The 11,778-nt window shown below is 50.9% G+C and overlaps 4 protein-coding genes across 5 annotated transcripts in view; 2 read left to right on the forward strand and 2 right to left on the reverse strand.

Moving 5' to 3' along the window:
- Positions 1 to 204: 204 nt before the first annotated feature.
- On the reverse strand, positions 205 to 4,295 carry H257_09793 (hypothetical protein). The gene is made up of 12 exons (XM_009836154.1): positions 3,931 to 4,295; positions 3,689 to 3,876; positions 3,481 to 3,644; positions 3,355 to 3,434; positions 3,044 to 3,313; positions 2,361 to 2,889; positions 2,082 to 2,269; positions 1,767 to 2,011; positions 1,584 to 1,710; positions 1,359 to 1,424; positions 709 to 1,289; positions 205 to 655 (listed from the first exon to the last, which is right to left on the reverse strand). Exons 1-12 carry the CDS (start codon positions 4,282 to 4,284, stop codon positions 280 to 282), a joined length of 3,168 nt encoding a protein of 1,055 aa, XP_009834456.1. The 5' UTR covers positions 4,285 to 4,295; the 3' UTR covers positions 205 to 279.
- Positions 4,296 to 4,323: 28 nt separating this feature from the next.
- Positions 4,324 to 6,122, forward strand: H257_09794. Of its 2 annotated transcripts, XM_009836155.1 has the most exons (5): positions 4,324 to 4,356; positions 4,554 to 4,909; positions 4,994 to 5,473; positions 5,533 to 5,615; positions 5,671 to 6,122. In XM_009836155.1, the coding sequence occupies exons 2-5, from the start codon at positions 4,781 to 4,783 to the stop codon at positions 6,035 to 6,037; spliced, it is 1,059 nt and encodes a 352-aa protein (XP_009834457.1). In that variant the 5' UTR covers positions 4,324 to 4,356; positions 4,554 to 4,780; the 3' UTR covers positions 6,038 to 6,122. The 2 variants fall into 2 exon arrangements, with proteins under 2 accessions (XP_009834457.1, XP_009834458.1); XM_009836156.1 differs by having other exon boundaries at positions 4,554 to 5,473.
- A 629-nt stretch (positions 6,123 to 6,751) lies between these two features.
- On the forward strand, positions 6,752 to 8,866 carry H257_09795 (hypothetical protein). Its single transcript, XM_009836157.1, has 4 exons — positions 6,752 to 7,337; positions 7,397 to 7,730; positions 7,788 to 8,590; positions 8,635 to 8,866. Exons 1-4 carry the CDS (start codon positions 6,980 to 6,982, stop codon positions 8,760 to 8,762), a joined length of 1,623 nt encoding a protein of 540 aa, XP_009834459.1. The 5' UTR covers positions 6,752 to 6,979; the 3' UTR covers positions 8,763 to 8,866.
- Positions 8,867 to 10,374: 1,508 nt separating this feature from the next.
- H257_09796 (hypothetical protein) overlaps positions 10,375 to 11,778 on the reverse strand; it is a gene marked incomplete at its 5' end in the record, with an annotated part of 2,362 nt that continues 958 nt past the window's right edge. Inside the window, 4 exons of the mRNA XM_009836158.1 lie at positions 10,375 to 10,513; positions 10,565 to 10,764; positions 11,390 to 11,464; positions 11,516 to 11,710. Coding sequence (XP_009834460.1) covers positions 10,405 to 10,513; positions 10,565 to 10,764; positions 11,390 to 11,464; positions 11,516 to 11,710 — 579 coding nt within the window. The 3' untranslated portion in view covers positions 10,375 to 10,404. The remainder of the gene's footprint in view (positions 10,514 to 10,564; positions 10,765 to 11,389; positions 11,465 to 11,515; positions 11,711 to 11,778) is intronic.

Consider the following 11,778-nt stretch of genomic DNA (forward strand, 5'->3'; position numbering starts at 1 on the left):
ACAGACTCGTGTCAGTTGTGCGTAACTTTCGCCGTACCTTGACCGCAAGACTAGGAAGCGCTGCAGACAGAACACTCATGTAAAACTATTGAAGACTCGGAGCCTTCACACTCCTACAGTACTGTACCTACTCCACACGACGAGGAAGTGCTGCACACAGACCACGATCGAGTCGTGTGACCAACTGACATCCACAATACACTGGATGCAAGCAATTCTATTGTATCGTCTACAGCATTCGAAGCACGCTACAGAGCTGGCTGGTTACTTTTCTGTGGGTCATTTGTCATATATCCACATGCGGTGGCTTCGGTTTGCAATGTTGTTGGTCAGAACCGTGTGGCGACTTTGGTCGTTCGTAGGGCGAGCAATAGCCAAAGCAGCTTCCAACGCTGCGACATGGGCTGGCGTAGGGGCAATGGGAAGACAACACTTGCATCTAGAGAAGTGAGAAAAATGTCGAACACATCGCTTGCGATAGAGGGGATGGCCAGGGGCGAAGGGGGGAGAGGTGGGGGGCAAGTAGGACAAGTGGGACGAGTGGAATCGGTGCCGGGTCTGGAGGGACGAGTCGACGCGAAGGCGGGTTTGATACGGTTTGGGTAGTTGGCGAGCCAGAACTGGCGGCAGTTGGGGCCTGGTTCGAGTAGTCATACTAGAAAAACGAGGTTCAAAGAAGGAACCAATGTTGTTGTTTATCCGACGTACTTCATGGGGGCAAGACTCGCAACATAGAGGGGCGTGGACGACGACGGAGATACGACCACAGCCAAGGTCATGGCTGCCGACGTGGCTTGCATTTGACGTGTGGGGACGGCTATATTCGGGACGAGTGCAATGTGTGGCAATATTGCAGCCACGAGTTGGTCCGACTTCGTTGGGTCCACTGGAAGTGGAAACAGGGATTGTTCCTCGTTATTGTCGTTGGGAGTACTCGTGGTGGGAACATTCCCAGTCGACGGATTGCTGTTACTACTCCGTCGTCGATTCCCACTTTTGTGGGCACTTCGAATGGCCAACCCGGCTTCGACGAGGGACAACGACACCTCGTGGGTTTTAAAGTGGCACACGACGCGGAATTGGTCTGATGACGTGGCAGTCTGAGCGTCGTCCACGGCTACCACAGTGCCGAAGTGACCCACATGGTACACGGGCTGGCCCATACATGCCGCGGCGTACAACTCGTGCCAATACCGAACCATCTGAAGCGTTCGGGAGCGAGGACAACAGCCCGAGTATTCACATCCTGCGGCAAAGTCGGTCCCCGTGAACCGAAACGACAGTCCTCGCTACGATATACATATCCAAAATCGTTTAACCCTGGATTGGCGGCGCCAATGAACGTCCGTGAAACGTACTTGATCGATTGTTAGCACGACCAGCTTGCCTTGCAACTCCACTCCTCGATGGTACACCCGGACCACCTACATTCGTCCCCACAAACGAATATGAACCATTTCACAAATCCCATTGGTCGTCGTGTATCGGACTTTTACGGCAAACTGATATAGCACGCGACCACATGATATATCAGTGTCGCATAAAAGTGTAATGTGACGTTAAGTGCCCTAGCACATACGTACGGGAAATTGCAGCGTATTGCCCTGTCGAATGTCTTCGACCCGGAGCTTGGCGAGTTGGCGTCGCAAGACGCTTTGAATCTGTGTCGCAGCGGTTGACATGTGTTGTAATCTCCGCCGTGTCACACATCTACATGTGTATTAGTATTGAACAACCGTAGTCTGTCAACTAATGCCGTGTCTTACCCTCGACGCAGGGCTTGGATTTGGGTGGCGGCACGCGCACGTTCGTCCCGTAGGAATTTGCGGCAATGTAGCAATTGCTGCAACTGGTACATTTGATCGTCGCGAATGCGGTCGCACAGCTGGACGCGGACTTTGCGGTACCGCACGACATGCCCCCGGTACATACGCTGGATGTTTACCAGTGCTTCGTAGTGCAGCATCGCTGATGTTTGGTACTCTCTTAATCGTTGTAGTTGGGGCAACAACTGCACCGCAATCATATGACTGGTCAGAAAGGGGATACAGTGTGTAGATTTAGAACTATGGTAGTCGTACCAGAACGTACGAGCCTGGGGCCGTGGCGGCGGGCACGAGCACGAGTTGGTTGAGAATTTTCTCGGCTTGTTCCGTGGACAATCGCACCGTCGAACGCGCCTCGTGCAACAGCGCCTGCTCCTTGGGGGTGCTACTTCCCCCGTGCGTCCGGCGACGGTGATGAAGGCCCATGAGGGCTTTGCGATGCCCTGTTATGTATTATGGAAGTACACACCATTTTCAGCTTAAAAAGTGCAAATTCTATGAAGAGTACACGTTTTGATGTGATTTCAACCGCACCTCGCAAAGCATTGGGGGGTTGTCGTGGCTCGAGGTCGTGGTTGCCGTTGACTGAACCGTTAGCTAGCGTCGAAGATGAGCCATGCGAGTGATTGGTGTCTGGTAAAAGCAAATACGACAGTTCGTCGTCGGCAATGTAGAGGCCATTGCATATCGCAGGATTGTCTGGAAGAAACGCTGCAAAGTGGTTGAGTCGCGATACGTGGACGGTGACAACCATGGAGGTTCCATGGCCAGTTGTCGTGGGAAGCGTAAACGTGCGGTGCGACAGCCGCACGTGCAACGTAGGGGACAGCTTAAACAGGCAGAGAAATCGCTTGAAGTTGAGGACAATGTGCTCGCAAAGCGCTTTGCGGGCCAAGTAGGCGGGAAGGGGGTACTCTAGCGGATTCGCGTTGAGCGCTTGCTTGTAATACGACTCGGCGCGCTTGACAAGTCCGATAGACTGCAAGTAGATGGCGAACACGACACACATGACTGCATTGCCTGGTTGCCACGCCAGGCCAGCGAAAAAGTATTTGGCTTCGCACTACGAAAGACGAGTTTGCAATATACTATTTCTTTGATCAATGGAGTTTGCATAGCGTTAAGGTAGTCATGATTTGCATACGTTAGAATGCACCAAAGCAACCTTGCTTTTCCTGTCGTACGTATTGAGCCAATGATGATAGATCGAGACGTACTTGCTTCAACTCGACAGCGTCGGCTAGCCCCAACGTCTTGGCTTTATGAAGATATAGCATGGCCAGCTCGACGCTGGCACATTGTACTTGTAAAATCACAGACATCAACAAGGGAAACATGGGGTGTGATGGGAACCGGTGCAGGCCGTCCTCTACCAATAACGTGGCACCGCGAAGGTCGTACAGGCCGAGAAGGCGAGCAAACGTGCACGCGAGAAGCGACGGCTCTGTGGCATGGTTCCAGCTGCATCCTTTGCACCGGGTGCACACCTAGAACGAATGACACACGGTGTTGTGTTTCAACTTCGTACAGCGTGTCGTTGGGTTGATAGAGCCATCGCTCTGGCATTGGCTTGGTTCTTATAATGCATATGCTTCACCCGCTCTCGTCCTTGAAGGCCATATGAGGTGTATGTCCGTGAAAAATGGTAAAATACCTCGGTATCCGCGGTAGACCCGCTGAATCGTCAGGGTGCTGGTGGTGTGTTTATGAAAGCGACGTTCGTGGGCTGCCCGTCGCCCCCGATGCCCCCGCACCACGCGTTGGAGAAGTTGCACTTTCGAAATGGTGTCAAGAACCAGCGCGATCGCGAGGCGGTCACTACCCACAACGCATAAGGCATATTCAATGACGTGGCAGCCTACCGTGTCAGTACGCCACGAACCCACGCCTGGATCTTTCGTGCGTGCACAAACACTCTTCGCGCTCGAATTCGATCAACACGCTGGCGACCGCGATGGCCTCGGAAGTGTCGCTGGATGAGCAAGGCGTTGTGCTGGTTGATGGGGCCAAAGAACGCGTGGATGGCGATCCGGCAAAGGTACCCTCGAATCTATATGTACAAATATGTGCTTCAACCTACGACCGATGGAATCACAAAGCGTACGAGGCGTTGAATAGCCAGGGCCGCGTGGTGGGCTTCCGCGGAATGGGCTGCTGTCGTGGACGCCAAGGGGGTACTAGGGTCGTCCTGAAGCAGCGACGCCATCGTGTGTCGCCTGAGTTTGGAGTTGTACAAGACGAGAATTCGCTGGTCGAGGGCGGAGAGCTGCACGGGGGGCTTGGTAATGGGACCAGAGATACCTTGGGATTTTGTTGTGTTGACTGGTTGTTTTCGCTTCGACGTGGGGGTACACTTGATCTTCGAAGCACTAGAACTCCAACCAGTGGACTTGATGGGACGACCCATCGACCGCGCTACCAGCTGCGGCAACTTGGTCACGTTGACATCCCGTCCCATTTTGAGTCGAATGACAGTTTCAAAGCGCGCGTGGTTGAACCGACACAGCGGGCAAACAACAACCGCATTGAGGTGCGCGTGACCTACAAGTATATGCCACCAACGAAAGTCGCTTGTCATTCTTGTAATATCTACCATCAATGTGTACATGTAGACTACTACTACAGTACCGCTGCTGACACCCCCTTTTTGTCTTTATCAGCAACGCTTAACATCGAATCAGAACTTTTACACCTTCGCTGCAAGCTCTCATTTAGGGGCTGTTTTAGGGGGTCAGCCAAAGTCTAGCGGATAAAGTCTACAACACACCAACTATGCATGGGAACACGAGTGGAAAGAGCGCGATATGCCAGGCTATGGCTTGTAGCCAAGGGCTTATGCCGTGTCAGGCCTCCAAGTAACTTCCGTAACGGCATCTCTCCAAACTATCTATTTCCATCCCCCGCGCCGCTACAGTACATACGTACGCTGGACATCTGTTCCTCTTTGAATCAACATGGACAGCGGCAGCACTGGGAGCAACCAGAGCACGACCGTGTTTCTGACCGAAACCAAGGTCGCGCGGCATGCATATCCAACGCCGGAGCTCGCGGACGTCGAGCCCCTCGTTTCGGGGGTGTCGCTGGTACATCCTCTTCCTTCCCTCCCTTTGAGGACAAGTTCCCCTCCTTCCATCTCTCTCATGACCACGCTATAAACGTTGTTGCAGATGTCGCAATCCACTTTATTGCTCAAGAAACGAAAGGAACTTCGGGAAATCAACGATGCCCTGGACTTTATGAAGGAAGAGTACGCGCAGCGCGTCGAGACGTGTGCGGAGCGGCAGCGTGAATTCGAGCGCAAGCAAGATGAAATGCGCGAACAAGTGGCCAAGTTTGAAAAGTTCATCAAAGAAAACGACTCGAAACGCACGCGGGCCGAGCTCAAGGCCAAGACGGAGCACCGATCGGCTGAACAGAACGACGTCCGGAAGAAACAGCTGGTGCTCCAGCTAGACAAGGACGTGGCTAGTCGCGAGTCGCTTGAAAAACGGAGGGACCAACTGCTCAAGTACCGGACATACTTGGATTCGGCGGTGGAGGCGTCCGAGCAAGAGTACGAAGAGATTGCCGACATTTTGAACCGCCATGCCACGTTGTTGGATGCCAACAACGATCTTAAAGCGCAAGTGCAAAGTGCCGAATCCCAGGTACGATACGTTATATGACGTGGCAGCACCAGGTGGGGTCGTCCTATATTGGTGGATAGATTGACAAACTGCGGCAAGACCTGCGGACGTTCAAAACCGAGATGGAAAACACGATTTTAGTCCAAAACAGTGAAATCCATGGGTATGAACGAACATACGACTTTAACCGAACGAATGCACGAACGATTGTGTCGTAGACACCAGCAACACTTGGAAAAGATTCGCGGGGAAACGTTTCAACTCGACTTGGGCCGCGGCCGCGACGACCGCATCTCGAACGACCGCAGTCGCGAGTCGGGGCAAATCGTGCTGGCGATCAAAAACCTGTACAACCGGTGCCGCACCAGTGGGAAAATTCCCCCCGTGAAGGAAACCCCCGGCGAAACCATGGTGTACATGACGGCGATATTAAAAGTGGTCGCGGAACGAATCGTCGACTTGGACTTTATCACGACGTCGTATGCAGGCACCAGTGGTGGCGGGGGCGGCAGTGGGGGTAATGTAATCGAAGCGGGGGGCGCCCCCAATGCAAGACATCTCAAGCAAAAGAAACTGCCTCTGTAATGCAGTCCATTGTACTTCGGAAGTACTACTATAGTACGTATACTACTTTCTACTACTAGTACTACATCCTACTACTAGTAGTTGTACTGTCACCAGAGGTGGTACTCGAGTACTACTAGTACGTAGTACTAGTAGTACAGTACAGTAGTTACTTTGATTACAGTATTGTGTCAATGACATTTCAGTTGGGTGGTCCCAACCGCACTTGGTCATATACAGTAGTGGAAATAGTATTGTGATGTCGAGAGTGGTCCCACGTTCCACTTGCAACAACCAAACAGCCGGGGTAAAGGATGAAGAAGTCGAGTGAATAACGCAAGAATGGTTACCGCCAGATAAGACGTGCAGGGCGAGATCTCACTGGATGGCGTCGAAGATGGCTGCGTTATAAGGCGAGGCAAAAGCTGGGCTAGGAAGCTACGGGAGATTGTACTTGGGTAAAATCCCAGGGAGAGGCAGGGATGAGGTTTAGGCTTCGTCGATAACACCTCGTCGAAATAGCGTTCATATTGCAAGTCCTAAGTTATCTACAGCATGAATTCTATCCATATTGGGCTTTGTATACACACACCAAATAAGATTCAAAATATTGGCAAGATATTTCGTCCTCCGAACAGTCAGATATGGATTTATCGTATCCACATAGTATATTTTAGTCGCATCGACGGCTTCCCTTCTTGGTTCTGCTTGGGATATTTCCCAATCGGAATAGTTCACCTAGCCATCAACTGCGTAAACGGGCCAATGAGCGCCGGGCGAATTCACACGATGGGGAATTTTACCCCCTCCAATTTCAGGGGAGACAACCTTACTCTCGAATCTCTGACCAAGTGGCCGCCCCGAGCCTCGTTGCTTTCAGTCCCGTATCTCTTTCTCCGCGGCGACCAACCCGCACGAGCCTCACCTCCACACAACTAGCCTTGTACATCTCAATCCTATTCAATGGACTCCCCGCAACGCTATTCCTTGGCGCCGCCGCCAGGCATGATGCCGCTTGGCGGCGTCGAGATTGACATTTCGTCCCTGTCGCTCGATGCCGCTGGCCCGATCGGGTTCCGGTCCATCACCCAGCCGCCTCAGTCGCAACCCGAGGCGGAGCCGATGTTGGACCACCATCGTCTTACCACGTCTTCGCCACGCGACGGCAGTCCCCGTCCGTCGTCGCCGCCGCTCACGTCGACCACGGTGCTCCCCGCGACCTTTCTCAAAACGATTTGCGACCAGCTCGAGTTTTACTTTTGCGACGACAACCTCTTGGGCGACCTCTTCCTTCTCAAAAACATGAACGCCGATGGCTACGGTAATCCTGGTGGCGTATGTTGATGTGGCGCGATTCATCATAGCTTTTGTGTGGTGTAGTCAAACTCGAGTTGTTGGCATCGTTCGGTCGCGTGAAGAAGCTGACCACGGACTTGGACCTCATCAAGCAAGCGCTGGAACTGTCTACGAAGCTGCTGCTCAGCGAAGATGCGCTATCGGTATGCCGCAAAGATCCGTTGCCATACGACCAGACGTACCACGGCAAGTTGGCGCGCACGGCGATCGCTTTCAACTTGGCGGAGGATGCGTCGATAGCGTCGTTGAAGGAAGCGTTTCGAACGTGTGGGGAAATTTCCTACTTGCGTCTTCTCAAGAAGAACGGCGTCACAGGGCGTAACGCGGTGCTCAAGCCGCCGATTGCCGCGGGCGAAACGTATGAAACCTCAGACCTGTCATGATGACATATCATATATTTTTGTGGTTGTTACAGGTACGCGATCATCGAGTTTGAAGACCCCGACATGACCAACCACGCGGTGCTGACGTTATCGGACCAGTACAACTGGCGTACGGGCATGCAAGTCGTGTTGTTTGACGGGACCACCACGGACAAGCTCAAGCAGCGCATGTTCCCAGTGGACACGATGGACCCGCAACGGCGCGGCCGCGCCAAATCCGCCGCCGCCGCCTTCATCACCCCAGGCGGCCCTCGCTTGTCCGTGTCGTCTTCTTCTTCTTCTTCTGGAGGTGGCGCCTCGACGCCCGTGCACGTGGACGCAGTGGGCGAAGGCCTAAACGACCTGAGCGAAGGCAAAGTGAGCACGGGCACTGTGTTTTCGATCCGGGGCGCGGGCGGGTTGATTACGCCGGCGCGGCAGGATGGCTCGTCTATTTCGTTTCGACTCGTGCCCGATGACGACGGTCTCGTGGACATTCGACAGGGTGACTATGTGAGCTTTACAGTCGGCAAAAACAAAAAGTCGGGGCGCAAGTATGCATCCAAAGTCAAGCTCGAGTTTCGCCCGCCATCCAACTTGCCAGCGTGGGGTGGTTTGGCTGGTTCAAGTCCTCGCCAGGATCGTAGCAGTGGTCGGTATGAGATTCCCGCGAGCCGTCACCGCGCCCAAACTGTCGACACGGCGACGTCTTCGTCGAGTATGACCCGCGGCCGATCCATTTCCACTGGCCAGAACAACCTGCCGCGCCCGCGCCTGCCCCTTAAGTCCCCCGAGGCAGGGTACCGCACGCCATCGTCCACCGCTGAATCGTTTCGCCAAGCCATGGGCCCCGATGGTATGTACGATATTTGATTTTGTTTGGAGCGTGACACTTTGTAGGCACGCGCGGGTTTGGTGAGACGAGACAGCGCCAAGCGTCGCATGAATCGGCCGCGTTTGCACAGGAACTGTCGGGCCGTCGGCGCGCCGCGTCGTCCACGATGCTCCCTCCGTCGTCCTTTTATTAACTATTTGGTGTATATGTTGGGTACTTGGATTGGGCTGCTGCAGCTGCTTTTTACTTAAAATTGAATAACAGATTGTACACAACATCAACGCAATATGATTGGCTACAAAGGACGATCGTTGCAGTCTGATTGGCTACAAAGAATGCACGAGTACAAGGATACTATGTCGCAGATAACGTTATGGCGGTTGGGAATGTTTGAGGAACATAGACGGCCAATTAATATGGGGGTAATGTACGGATGAGTTGCAAAACCCCTCTATTGGGTGTTGGAATGCATTCTTTATTATTATTTGATCGGCTTGAATAGACTTCGTCTTTGCGTTCGCTTACTTTGATTTCCACACACATCAATGCAAATTAAGATGGGCGGTATAACGGGAAGTCAAACACAAGTCTAGTATACATAAGAATAGGCTTGATTATAGTATGTTTCGTCCAGATGAGAGATTCTATCACCCAGGACTTCAAGTTAAGGTATTATTCTTACTGTTAGTACACTAAATGATCTGAAATGGTGTATTTTTCATCACTTTTAGTCCAAGTGATATAATCTCTTGCCTGGGATAAGCCAATCAAACGACAGTATCATGGACTCTGATTGATGCATCGCTTGTTTCATCCAATGTCGAATATGTATTGTGGATTCGGTACGAATTTCCAGGCCCCGTCGAATCGAATCTCGTCACCGAATCGAATCACGAATCGACGCTATTGGCTAATCCAATTTTGAGTGAATTTGATTGGCTTATGCAGAAAGGACAAGTATATTCAACCAATCAGAACTCCGGCATGATTCAACATGACAAACCCCGCGAGTTTTGGAAGCAATATTGGCCAATATCCTTTTGTGAGTTCTTATTGACTTTGGCATCCCCACCACCGGCTGATGTAGAAATGTAAAAATCTTCAAAGTACATCACTACATATATTGTGCTTTCGAGTGAAATTTCGTGTTGTGGCGTGGTTTCTCGTTGGAATTTAAATCGATTTGATTGGCTACCTCAGATGAGCTCAACATTATTAGCCAATCAAAACCTTCTCAATGAAATTCAACCAATCAGATCGATTGTGGATCGGTTTGGTCGGCGCGATTCGATTGCACCCTCCCCAAATTTGTATCAAATCGACAATATCAGGAAAATTAACATTTTTCAGATCCACACCGGTTGCCAATAAATTTTACATCATGATGTACTGTAAACGCTCCATAACACGCAGATTTCTCAACAGATCGATCTGTTGGGTCGATTACAGTTCTATGCGATTGAGGTCCCAATGGACTTCTTCAACCAAGCATGCCATCCCGACGTCCTGCAGCATGATTATGAATCTTACACACAATAGAATGTAGAAAAAGCTCGGTTAAAGTATGCGATTTCCGTTTTCGAGCGATTCAATTGGCTATTCCTAAATTTAAGCAATTTTATTGGCCAATGTGAGTGCACCTTTTCTGTAGCGTGTCCATAACCTCCATCTACGTATATATGTGCGCGTACTTGGCGAACAATATGCAAGGCGACTGTTGAAGCAAGGACAGCGATAGAATAACAATATTGGTGAATCGACCACATGATAGTTTTCTCGGTCAGTTGAGCGCATTTCACTTCACATGGTACAAGAACACTTTTACTACATAAGTGTTATCCCATGGACGACGAACGACGGACATGCTGATCGCGCTGGGTGTCGTGAAGGAGCGCGATGGCGTCCTGGACGAGAGGGCAGTCATCTCCATGGGACAACGTCAACCTACACGACAACATGACAACGTGGAAGACCATCAGATGGAGTGGGTCGTACATGCGACAGGCCTCGCGCAATGACGCGACGGCGTCATCATCATCCGGATGTTGATGCAGGAGACGGGCATACTTGAGCTGGCACAGCCCTTGAAACGCCTGCATGTGGAAAGTCGAGTACAGTCGAGACTGGTTGGCTAGGACGTGGCGGTACGCGGTGATCGCATGCCGTACGTCCGACGGAGTGGCGACGGCGGCGTGCTACACAGACCAGTAGTTCACTTCATATTGTGGTGTGTTTATATTCTAAACTGGAGCGGTATGGAGAATGAATCGACACAACCAAATATATGTACACAAGAAGAATTTAGCCAATTAGATTGCAGGAAATCGTCGTCAATGTTGAATTAGTGTATGACTTGAATTAGTGTGATACCAATCACCCCAGGATAACTTTTTACATACAAAATTCAGTACAAAGAAGAATCGATCGATAGATTTTTGTCGATTCATCACAAAAGTCAACCAAATTCTGGGTAAAAGGACAATAACAATTGTGGGTTTTAACAAATTGGGCACACAATAATAGACTACCGTATAGTGTATATGTATTGCGACAGGTGATATTTCACAACCAGCCGACACTCATTCTCAAAATTTTGTTAATCGATTGCGTCATACAAATTTGAAGTATATTCAACATGTTCACAAGTAATTTTCAGTTATTACAAGAAAATTATCAGTTATTACAGGAGTCGCAATAGATTAACCCGTCGCAATGCAAATACACTATACGGTACTTGGTGTGGCCAATCAGCGGGAAACCTCCAAAGTTGCAACGCGATTTCGAGTGGAAATCTGGTTCATGCGATAGGCTAGCACTTACCTCGGCGCTGGTGATGAGGTTCGCCGTGGTTTCGAGAGCTAATGTGAGCGCGGCGTGTCGAGGACCGTACAATTTCTACATAAAACCGCGTAAAAACTCATCGATATTATAGTTTGAGTGGCATACCCGAGCGAGGGCGACCGCTTGTAGCCGGCAGTCCACGGCGCCGCGGGTATCGTGAGACTGTTCCATGGAGTCTGCTTGGGCTTGTAAACGGAGCAGTTGGCTCAACACGGCGTCTCCGCTGCATTCAGTTTCGTCGGCAAATGTATGGTCACTCAACGGCTGAAGGAGAGATGTGATTGCTGGATCTTCGGGTGTCTACAACGTCCAGCAGGTTAGAAATTTATATATATATATATATATATATATATATATATATATATATA

This window comes from Aphanomyces astaci (assembly GCF_000520075.1).
Source record: "Aphanomyces astaci strain APO3 unplaced genomic scaffold supercont1.24, whole genome shotgun sequence".
In the NCBI taxonomy this organism is placed as follows: domain Eukaryota; phylum Oomycota; class Saprolegniomycetes; order Saprolegniales; family Verrucalvaceae; genus Aphanomyces; species Aphanomyces astaci.